Below are 12,325 nucleotides of genomic sequence, written 5' to 3' on the forward strand. Positions count from 1 at the left end.
GGGTTAACAGAGTGAGGATCATTACGGATTATAGTGTAAGGGTAATGAAGGCAGGCGGCAGTGAAATCTCTCCAGGATACACAGCGCGTAACGGAGCGCGGCTCGGCGGAGCCAGGGCTCTGCTGCTCCGGTGGATCAGTGGAGGTAGTTAGTGAGTGTTTCTTTGCACAGTGATTAAGGGGGAGGACCAATGGCAACAAAGGAGACGGAGAGGACGGTAGCTCCTCCTCTCTCTCTATCTCTCCCTCCCTCTCTCCCTCTCTCTCTCTCTCTCTCTCTCTGTGCTTTATAGATGCATATAATCCCTGAGTTGACCCAGAAAACAAACTCCTCTGACTGCCGAGACGCCGCAGAGTTTTTGAATCCGCCGCAGGGCTGCATGTAGCCGGAGCATCAGCTGGAGAAACAACCCCGGCACTGATCCAACTTCTCCGTACGGATACCACCATTTAATACAATCGGGGGTAGGTGTCGTCTTGTGTTACTCACTTGAACAGGTAGAGAGAGAGAGAGAGAGAGAGAGGCAAGCACTTTCCCCTTTTGTACTGCGGACTATTTTATAATTTATCTCCGGAATAAAAACCGGCTGATCAGATCTGGTTACAGGCAGCGAAATCACTCCGGTTCCTCCTTGTCACTTTGTTTACTTGCGGCGTTATTGTGCATTCATTTTTTTACGGCATCGAATAATGTCAAGTAGCCCATATGCACTGTCCGCTTGGGTAGATATATATTTTTTTTTTAAAAGAAAAAGGTTTAATGCTTGTGTAATAATGCCAGCAATTATTATCCTCCCTCAGACTGTGTATTTACAAAGTGGCATTTGGCTGAATGATAGTCCAGATCTGCAAAGAAGCTCCACAGAGAGGGTATAATTAGGTAACACAAGAGCAGAATATCCTAAGGAGGATTGAGGCTATTGAGGAAAGTGTCTTGTTTTATCAGCTCTGAGGAGAAAAAAAGAGGTTGCATTGCTACAAGCAGCCAGGGGCACCACCAGAGTTCATTTTTATTTGTGAGGATTTAAAAGGCTGAAATGTCTTTGTGTTGTGTGTGTGTGTGTGTTTCAAAGACAGGAGCAGATATTCATTGCTCGCTCTGGATGTGTGCGTGCGTGTGTGTGTGTTTTATGATCAAATAGAGGCAGGTTATAAAATAATGTCATCATTTTTTTTTTTTTTTATAAGCCAATCACGTTGACAGCAGTTTTACAATTTCAGCATCAACAGGATCTGTTTGTCATTTGTAGGTAATCTTAATTGGAGATCTTTTTTTTTTTTTTGTAATGACTGTGAAGACGTGCAGCCTGTGTGTGTGTGTGTGTGTGTGTGTGTGTGTGTGTGTGTGTGTGTGTGTGTGTGTGTGTGTGTGTGTGTGTTGTGTGTTGAAGGGGGGGTTGTGTGGTCTGGGAGAAGCATTCCTCTGCGTCCTTTTGGCTGCAAGGGTATTGCTGCCCTCCCTCGTCGGTGTGATATCCAGTGGTAATTCAGTGATGGTGTAATTTGGGAGGTTTGAGATGTTTTTTTGTTTTTTTTTAAATGGGGACACTTCCGATGTGACTGGAAGTATTCAGATAAAAAAAAAAAGAAGAGAAACTGTGGGGAGAGTAGTTTCAACAGAAACAAGGCAGGTTCTCATGAGAGTCAAGTGTATTTCAGTTTAGTTTTATCCCTTTAAAGGGTTACTCCAACAATTTAGTATTGCACTTGTATATAATTGTTTTAAAAAAAGTCACGAGAAACAGATTAATTAAAGAATTTAATTGACTTTTAGTTTTTAGTATGTGAAAAAAAAGACCAAAACACTGGTTACTACATTTCCCACAGTGCAACTGGATACTGTTTCTATTGTCACTCGCTAAATGCTCACATCTTTCAACCCCACACACTCAATTGTGTAACAAATGTAACATTTTTATTTCTTACACAATTTACAAAATGAAAACTTAAACCCAATCCAAACAACCCTGATGACACCATTGGTTTTTGCACGTGAAAACTGATGAATTAGCTCTAAAATATTCCTTTTTGTTACATGATGACTGGTTACATTTGTTGTTTAGAGTAACAGTGTAGCAGTAGTACCTTGCTCTTGTTGTCTCGCAGTGAATTTTGTGGTTGCTTCTTTTGAAAAGTACTAATGCTAACTAGCTGTCTGTAAATATCAGTGTTTTGTCAGGAACAGGGGCAGATGAATTGTTTCTCGTTTCTTCGTTGAAGTATCTCTGACTTTGAATATGTAACAATGAAAGCCTTGCAGATCTTCTACCTTCTGTTATTCTTGCTCAGACGCTCTTATACATTAAGTTCCAAAACATGTGTTTCAGTAATGTTTTAGACTGTCTGTGTTTTGGAGGGACACATTTTTGCCACCAAACTTATAATAAAATTATATTTCTTGGTCATATTGCCCAGCTGTAGTTAAAGGTTATTCTTTCAGACTTTAGAAAGCTCCTTCCAAAACCACAACATACAATATATGAATGTTTTTACAAGATGAGTATCACTCCTTGTCCTGAGTAAACTGAACTTCATGTCTAAAATGAATGTGGTGGATTGCCCATTTGTTTAATTGTGAATTGTAAATAATTTGTCTTGTATTAAAACTCTAATTTGATGTATTATATGTTCAGGGTGACAGAGCAGCCATGGCTGAACACATGATGATGCCCATGACCCACGGCTTCAGGATGGGCATGAACGGACCTCCACAACACAACGGCCAGCCAGGCCTGCGCAGTATGCCCAACGGCCAGGTGATGCACTATGGCAGGAACCCTCAGAACAGCATGGAAGCTGCCATGAGACAGCGGCCGGGCATGGTGGGACCTGGAGGGATGGCCGGACCAGTGAACGGAGCTCCCATGGCTAACCACCATCACCAGATGATGTCTGGGAACATGATGTACAATGGCCAGGCCCCGCAGCAGCAGCAGCACCACCACATGCACCCCCAGCAGCAGCAGCAGCAGCAGCAGCAGCAGCAGCAGCAGGGACACCCTCAGCAGTACCTCCCTGGTAACCTCACATCTCAGCAGCTCATGGCCAGCATGCACCTGCAAAAACTCAACACTCAGTACCACGGACACCCGTTGAGCTCAGCCAATGGTCACCACCATCCCAATGGTGCTCAGTACCGGGTTGGTCCGGCCCAGCTATCAGGCATGCAGCACATCGGTGGCCCTTTGGGGCTAAATGGCATGGACATGGATCTGATCGACGAGGAGGTTCTGACTTCACTCGTGCTGGAGTTTGGGTTGGATCGCGTTCAGGAGCTGCCCGAGCTCTTCCTGGGACAGAATGAGTTTGACTTCATATCGGACTTTGTGTGCAAACAGCAGCCGAGCACGGTGAGCTGTTGAGCGGAAGCGGCCTGGAAACTGGTTTGGTTTGTATGGACTGGACACCCCAAAGAATGACTGAGCGGTCACAGTAGCACAGCGAGAGGAGACAATCTCTCTGTTCAGTTTGGGTGTTTCTGTGTCTGTGTATTTGACAGTGTCTAGTACGCCCTCACACTGACCTGCCTGCGAATTGAATGAAGAATTGTATTGAGAGAAAACGCAGCAAAGCACCAGGTCTCTCTTCCTTGAGCCGGTTCCAATAATATCTGTCCTCTTTGGCCAAATTGAGGCATCCTGATGCAGTGGGCTCTGTCTGTACCCATCTGGCCCTCAGCACATGTGCCTGCAGTGCCAAGGCTTTGGGATAATTGTAAACTTAACACAACGAGGGAACGCCTGAAAAGACTATCCATCTGGGTCTGCTAGATTCTGTGGCATCTCCAAATGTATTTTATCTCCGATGACACTTTCAAGTAGTAGCAGACGTTTTACAAATTTATATAAGGTAGTCCTCTGAATTTTGTTTATACAAGGATGAAGGGATTAAGAACAGATTTTCTTTTTTTTTTCTTCTTCTGGCAATTTGCGTGCATATTGAAGGCTGGATCTTCAAAAACCGAGTTCCTACAAAATATTACACATTTCCTCGAAGAGCAGGAGAGTGAGGATGTGCAGCATTCCTGGGTGGCGTGATGGGGTTTATCTTGAATTGGTCAGGTGAAATGTGTTACACTGATTTTCTTTTTGGATTTTTTTTTTTTAAAGCTTTGCGTGTCATTTACCTGACTTTGATAAAAAAAACAAAAAAATCTGCAATCATTAAATGTATCGCATCTGTTCCCTTGCTAATTGACTGTGATTGAACCATTGGCAAAGTAGCGCATTGCTTAGAATGTTGGCTTAAACAAAGCATTTATGTGTAGAAGATGTCTCGGGAGGCCTCTCGGGCTCTTGATTCAGACATTTAGCTGCTCAATGTAAGCAAATCTTGGGTTACCGCTTAGTAGAATTTCAAGAATTGTTAAGGAAGGAAGAAACCTGTTCGTATGTGAGAAACACCATCACCGTGGCGTGTTGCAACACCCAAGAAAAGCCGAACAACAACAACAACGAAAAAAAGCAGCCGTCAGAGGGTGAAGGTGTTGGTCTAAGGTGAAAAGAAAGAAGAAGAAAAAAAAGTGTGTGATTGCAGAATTTGCATCTGTGTGTTATTTGTGTACATCTGTGTGTGGCCAGTGCAGTGAGGCATTTAAAAAACCCCATCGAATGGCGTCCTCCTCCCTAAAACCATTGCCCAGTCTTGCTGAAGGTGATTGGAAGCTGCACCGGAGGAGGGTGGTGTGAGAGAGAGAGAGAGATCTTGATGTGTGGACACAATGTGTGGACACAGCACTCCCCGGCAGCACTTAAGTTTAATCATTATTTAAAGCTGCAGCTACCTGTGGCATTGATTTCATTCGTCAGGAGGCGTGAGCGAAGAGCACAAAGTGTGCAAAGTTGTTGTTTTTGCCATAGATTAGCTTACACTGCTGCTTTTCTACTGATTAGATTTAAATTACATGTTCTCACACGCTTGTCTTAATTGAGGTCGGCTTGCACATTCTCCAATGTCTCAATAATTATAAAACGGACATGTTCTGTTGGGCTTTTTCTTTTTTTTTTTTTCCTGCGCAGTTGGTAATTAGGTTTTTGTCAAGGTTGCTGCAGTTTGCCGCCGCTGGCCGGTTGAGGGAGAACTTCCTGCACTCGTAAGGCTATTTGTAGAGCTGTCAGAGGGGTCAGGGCTGCGCTGCTGCACTGTGTTAATCTGTTCCAATGCAACTGAGCTGCTGTCCCTGTCTCTCTGGAGATCTGCCATCTCTACGCTCTCGAGTCAAACAATGGGCATTGAAACACTGTCATAGAGGCAGAAAATCGCCAGAGAGTTCCTGCTCTGTTTCACTTCCTGCCCTGGCAAACTGCAGCAAGGCAAACTCATAACCTCACAGTTAAAATGGAAATTCTTCTGGCCTTAGCGAGACAGTGGCCTCTGATTACTGCTATATCAATAAGCGCAGCCTTCTTGTGTATCGTATCTTTGTACTGTAGACTAGAGGTGAAGTTGATCTAGACACATTTAAGGTACTAAAATGTCAAGATGTAAATGTAAATCAGTGGCTGATTTTGATGTGTTGACAAAAGATTATAACCTACATTTTTACAACAAGTGTGTAGATACAGTATGGGTGTACCAATGGGTTTTTTTTTTGTTTTTTTGTTTGGGTGCCGGGCCTGAAGCTTTAAGACCAAGTAGACTGCATGTTAAAGCAAGCGTGAGGGATGATACCACTTTCCCACAAAGCAGCTGAGAATGTACAGTCCAACACATTGTGGGAACTTGTCTTAAGATGGTAGATAAACATGTGAGATTGTACTCCTTGTTCCAAAATTACACATCATTCATTTGGGTAACCCCCCACCCTATAACCCCCGACTCCCTCCGCCCACCCACCTTCTTCCCCTTTCCCACTTCCCCAAAGCTTTTGTAATGTTATTGATTCTATTTTAAGAAAATGTATTTATTTTCAAATAAAATATTTATTTAAAGAATTTCTTTTTTGCACGTCACTACTTCCTTTATCCACTGTTGTAAAAAGCGGCATAAATTCACAATACTATAATGTTGCCGTACACCGAGCTGTTACTTCTTTAAGCGGTCTAAACCACTGAGGCTTTGAGATACTGTTGATTCGTCTTATTTGCCTGAGTGTTTATTCTCTTGTTGGTTTTAGACACTTTTCCACCCACGAGAAGTGATGAGCAAACACAAGAGCAAAGTACAAGCTACATATCCTAAACGGTAGTGAGTCAGCACTCTGTTAACACAAAGCTGGACCCACCAACAGTTTTTTAAGTTCACTGCGTGTGTTATATAATTTGAGTATTTGAACTTTATAAAGTCAAAAAAAAAAACAACCTGCAAAGCGACAACAGCAAAAACAACACAGCGGTGTTCTTAAATCGATGAGACACACATGCATCCGCCCGGCGTCTTACTTCAGGAATCAATCCTGAGCAGCTCATCGACACATGATGTGATCAGTCATTTTAAATGACGTGTCTTCTTTCTTAGACCTTACACTACCATCTTATTCTCTCCTGCTAGAAGTGAATATGAAGAACTCACTGCACATCTCCTTCCGCTAGACGTTTTGTTTTACCACGTTGCTGCCATTAGAACATTTCTGTGGGGATTTATGGGAAAGAAAAAAAAATTGTCTCATTAAAATTCTAATTAGCTGTGCACTAAAGTCGTATTAGGAAGACCTGAAATACTTGCGCTGCTCTACATGATGTTAGTCAAGGCAGCGTTTTGTCCTTGAGCTGTTTTTAATGGATTTTTGAATAATAATATCTGAGCCGGTGACTGAGCAGTAGAGCAAACCTGCAGCACAGTAGTGTCAAACTGGTGCAAATATTGGCAGGAGTATTAGTGTTACTCTACGTGTCTCAAGGGCTACATAAGCATAGTCCAAACGCTGTGTAACAAACACAGAAAACCGAAGGTCTGGAAGGAATGTATGTATAAAAGGGAAGAGATAATGAGAAAAGAGAGAAGACAGCACAAAATGAGGACATTTTGTTATCTTAAATTAGATTTCAAGGAATAATTCAAAAATGAATTCACGTTAGTCACAAAAAACAAACTTTTCTAATTTCATATTAGCATGCTATTCATCGAAATCTGATTTCTGTATCGAGCGTTATTGAAGTTCTGTGCCATTTTCCATGAGTGCTACTATGGCATCTCACACCTGTTTCCTGTTGAGTGAAATGCACCTGTGCCAACACAGTGCACCTTGCAGTTTTTGCAGCCTAAAAGGATAGATGTACGGGTTTTTTAAGGTTTAAGGAGGCAAAACCACAATGCCTTCCACAAACCAACAATGAAAAAGGAGACGGTACAGTAGTAGGTTGCAAACAGGCATTAAGAGTATGAGCATGGGATGTCGGGGATGTTGATAAAACAGCTTCCCACGCCTCTGTTTGTTTGAGGGATAGAAATGCTCCTTTGTCAGACTTTTTAAACGGTAAGGCATGGTTAAGTAAAGCGTCAAAGAGGATGCAACGTTTCAGTTTACATGTTGAACGTTTGGGACAGTTGATTCCTTCACCACGATAGGATTCACTCATGCATTTTAGAAAGATGATTAAACATTTAGCATTGAAGAAATGAGTTGAGAATAGGACAACATTTCAATAAAATCCAAAAAGCCGGAAAATTTTATTAGTAGTGTGTTGGGAGTGACAATCATCCATCTTGCATCACTACCCGATCAAGGGAGCAAAGGATGTCGATCACTATACTTGAAATACAAGTTTCAGTCTGCCAGTCATGTGTGAAAGGAAGTGATATATTATTTAGTCATCAACATTTTTTGGTGACAACTGAGCACATACTGATGCACAGACACTGGTCTTGTCACACAGTCTTGTCTGCAATTGGACTTGAACCAAGATAAATCAACAAAGTCTACTCTGGTGTCATGTCAGGGAGTGTTCAAGACAAGCTGAACAGAGAGAAAACAAGCATCCACTGTTACAACCAGCAGCTTCATTTATTTGCATGGTAAGGTGCAGATATATGTGAATACAATGATTTAAGATGCACTTATTAGGAATGGACCAATGGCAAATCCATAGAGAATTATCACCCTGATCTGCAGTGTTCCTCGAGCTTCACTTTCAGCTTATTGTTTTGGTTTTACTTTACTATTTTGATTTATTTAACACCAACCCACAGACAATGTTAGCATACACCTGCAGCTTTTTCTGAACAACAGCCATTGTTGCCATGAGCGATGATTAGCATATAGACAAATGGCAAACAATGAAGCAGTACCAAACAATAACAGAGTATAATTAGTACAACTAGAGAGAAGTCACAACATTAACAAACTGACAATATCTTACAGCTTACATTAGCCAGCATAAACTACATGCCACGCCAGACCAAGTAGAAGCTCTAGCTGTGCACAACCTCTGGGCATTAAATTGAGCGATTGTTGTGTGTTATTAATAATTCACTTTTCATTTTAATGAGTTATTTCTTCTGCAAGAAATTGATATAGTCTAGCTTTAAGTATGTGCAATGAATTGCACTTATCAAGGCACACACATCAAAACACAAAGAGTGCTCTCGTTCCTGCTATAGACTATAAGAGCTCTACAAATCTGTACAAATTGAAGCTTGAGTGCTTATCTCTACTAAATATAAACAGGAAACTGTATAATTGAGCCACTTCCTAAAGCAAAGCGAGGAGGTTCATATCCATTCTGAGAATAGCCCTTCTGGCTGTAAGCATACCAAACATCAGAGACTACTGGGTCTCATATGGTAGCTCAAAGGCCCACTCAGAGCAGCCTATTACTGCAAGAGCACAGTCAAGGTGATTTCTCTCTTAAATTATTAGACCGAGCAATTGGAATATTTTCTTCAAGAATTCTGTAATTTAAGGCACAACCAAAGCTGATGAGTCAAAGCCTGCTCTTTCAATTTACGTGCATTACCCAATATGTGGATGGAATACATACTAAATCCTATTCAGCCCAGCTTTTTGAAAAGCATATCCAGTGTACAACTTAAAGTGTATGAGCTCAAGTCTAGCATTGATAAAATGGCACGTAATCCTATCTAACCCTTCCTCCTAAAGCTGGTCTGAGATCTTCCTCGCAATTCCTCTGCTCCATGCCTTCTTAATACGGCTGGAAGGAAGTCATCTGTGTGAAAAGAGCAACAAACTGTGACCCTAAATGTTTCAAGGCTTCGGGGTGGTCTTCTGTACTGTACAGTAATGTGTGAAGTTGATTCAAAGCCTGCCAAACTTTTTAGCCTCTAAGTAAGTATGTAGATAAATAAAAACCCTCCACATTTGTTCCAATAAGACCATTGACACGGGGTCATCCAGCAGAAAAGTTGAACGGGGTTAACTTGTGCCCGCGATGCAATGAAAATCTAGCAATCATTTGGCAATGCACTGCAGTTGAACACTTGTTTTTGCTTCAATCTGACTATTTCAGACAATGTTTCTCACTCCAGCTACAAGAAAAGTCTCTTGCTACAGTGCCATTACTACTACTACATAATAACACTGTTCGCTTTATAGATGCACTTAGCAACAGGAATGCCATATCTCTTTGATGCGCTGTGTGAACTCAATGTACTCGGCATGACATGCCATCAAGTATCTGTTAGCACACCGATAAGTATGCATGAGCTGCAAATGTGTTTTCAGTATGTTTAAGAACACACTGCTTCAACTCAACCATCCAGCCATTGCAGCTGCAATATATACGTGTAAATAGGATGAATGTACTGAACGCTGTCTCAGTGAAATGAATTATTCCGCTGGGTTACATCATCATACGTTGTAATTTGATAAGACAGATGTACACTTACATATAAATTATGTTTCCTGTAGACGTTCACATTGGCGGTAATTTCATGAATGATCAATGCAATCTGAATGATGAGGCACAATTTACTGTATCACATGATCAATGAATCAGTCCTCCTCAGCGACTATTCCAGTGAAACTACTCTGTGGTTGTGTAGGCTACTAGCCAGCAGTGAGACACTGTAGCTGTACCAGTAAACAGCGTAGACAGACAAAGACAGGCAGTGGATTTAGGATTTACGGGGAACTTGTAAAGGAAGAAACAACCCCCCACAGCTAGTATCCCTTGGACGTGTTTAATAGTGAGAAATGACGCAGTGATCTTGTGAAACTGGCCACACTGCTCACCTTAGAGGGAAACAGAAATTCTGAGGAAAACTGAAGTCACACCTCGCTGTGTACAGTATACACATGAATGTGTCCCATGTTCCATGACAGTGTTTTTTATCAAATATCAATATCCCTTTTGTCTTCTGACCAAACTGGTTCACTTCAAACAGTGTAGCATGAGCATCAGCTGCTTTAAATGTGCAAACCTCTCTCTAATCCAGAACTCAGAGCGGGGCTGGCACTGCCAAGCCCACCTGGTGGGACAGCAGGGTGGCTCTCCTTGCCACATCTGCTCTGACATGGTAATACTTTTAAAGCACTGCTGGCTTTCAGACCGACAACACTCAAGGCTGCTGGAAAAGTCTGTTTTTGTGAATGCTTTTTAATGCGAGAATAGGTTTTGTGAATCATATTTAGTGGAAGACAGAAGTCAGACTGATGTCACATAGACAGGCCACATCTTTGAGTTACACAACAGTTTGGCCTTTTCAGCAATGACAAGCACATATTTACAAGCCTAGGCGTGTCCTCGGTTCATGCCTTGTTTGGTTGTGTACTAAAGAAGAACACACCCACATACAATTGAAGTAATATTCACTATTAGTAGTGTTAGGCAAGCTGCTCGGAAAGTGAAGTGAGCTATTCTATGCTACCCGTAACTGCTTACACTCTACATTAAATGAAGCTTCACTAGACTGAAGTTACCCCCCAGAGAAATGTGACAAGCTACAAAAAAATGTTATGCTCCACATAATAACAAAAAGCAGGTGTGGACTGTGTGTGTAGGTTCATCTACATTTGTTTGTGTGTGTGTGTGGGTTGTGCACCTGTGTTTACATGGGTATGCTAAATTTAGACTTGGACACATTTGCAGGACAAATTGTAAGTTAACTCAAAAACTCAACTACAACCACAGTGACTCCCTCAGGATCAGTTCCTCGCCTTCCTCCAGTTTCTCCATCTTTCTATCAGGTGAACTCAAGCTTGCATGTTTGTAATTCCCCTGCACTCACTGTCATATATAAGTATTTCTATTAGCTACATGTACATGTCGATGTATGGAGGTGGCATCACTTGCTGATCTTGAGCAGTTTTATTTCAAACCTCAGCAGAAAGCGCTGTTGCTCTTGGGCTATAGAGATGCGTGGATTATGTGGACGCCACCACGTAAAAGCTACTGAAAAACCTTACTTTTAGTGAACTATTAGTATACTTACAAAAACTTTATTACTTTTAGTATAATATTTTGTTTTGACATAAAAACTCATGTTCCAGTCTGGGGTGAACTGGGGGCCTATATGCTAGCAGGAACATCATGCAGAGAATATCCTCCACAGTATAAAGAATGGAAACAAATTTTAGGCTTATTAAATTATAAAAACTATAAATAAACTATTCAATTAATAGTTATCAAAACTGTTCTCATGGTAAAGTTTCCTGCACTCCTATATGAATACACCTTTAACAACATATCTAAAGCTCTCTAACTAACATGCACTATCTTGTCTGTATGCATATTCAAACTCCCTATAAAACATGTTTTTGAGTTGCTGCCAGAACTATTTCTTGGCAAACATGACTCATGCTGTCCGTATGTTCCTCGCTATAAGCGACCCCTTTGATCATTTCAGAAATTGTTATCAAACAAATATTAATTATAGGCACTTTATGAAAATGTGTACTTCATTTTTTACCAGGGAAGCAACATTCATGTGTACGCACTGATGGAACAGGGTCAGACAATATGTTAATCCCAATCATATAACACTGTTTGCCTCTGCCCCAGTGCCTCATTATATAACCACTAGTTTTATACCTGGTTTAGCAGAGGACTTCAGCTTTTAAACACAGCTTTTAGCAGATTAATGATAGTTCAGTGTAACCTCTTTAAAGATTCTGTTCCCTAGTGATACTGAACTGCTAAAAGTACAAGTTAAAAATGAAATTCAAGAGTTCATTGTTTGTAAAGGATAGTGTGATTCAGGAATACCAGAGCATGAACCACGCCCTTTCCCAAGCTCTGATGTCATCAGCCGGTGTTTCCCTGTAAACAGTTTTCACCGCCAGGTATGTCATTCGCCCTGAAGCGACATTGACGCATACAGGTGTTCACTTCAACATCTCCCTCCTGTTTGCTCACGTCCTATGTCTGAGTCTCGACGTCTGAAAAGGTTGGCCTCATCATCACTACCGTGCATTGTTGCTCACCAGATGA

At 41.5% G+C, this 12,325-nt stretch overlaps 1 protein-coding gene across 1 annotated transcript; it reads left to right on the plus strand.

Moving 5' to 3' along the window:
- The first annotated feature begins 276 nt into the window (after nucleotides 1-276).
- cited4a (Cbp/p300-interacting transactivator, with Glu/Asp-rich carboxy-terminal domain, 4a) lies at nucleotides 277-5,804 on the plus strand. The gene is made up of 2 exons (XM_010738369.3): nucleotides 277-464; nucleotides 2,633-5,804. Exon 2 carries the CDS (start codon nucleotides 2,648-2,650, stop codon nucleotides 3,359-3,361), a length of 714 nt encoding a protein of 237 aa, XP_010736671.2. The 5' UTR covers nucleotides 277-464; nucleotides 2,633-2,647; the 3' UTR covers nucleotides 3,362-5,804.
- Nucleotides 5,805-12,325: the final 6,521 nt, after the last annotated feature.

The sequence above is a fragment of the Larimichthys crocea genome, chromosome XIII, assembly GCF_000972845.2.
Source record: "Larimichthys crocea isolate SSNF chromosome XIII, L_crocea_2.0, whole genome shotgun sequence".
NCBI classification, from domain to species: domain Eukaryota; kingdom Metazoa; phylum Chordata; class Actinopteri; family Sciaenidae; genus Larimichthys; species Larimichthys crocea.

Excerpts from the sequence above, each read along its gene's own strand:
- cited4a (XM_010738369.3), top strand. The coding sequence starts at position 2,648 with ATGGCTGAACACATGATGATGCCCATGACCCACGGCTTCAGGATGGGC.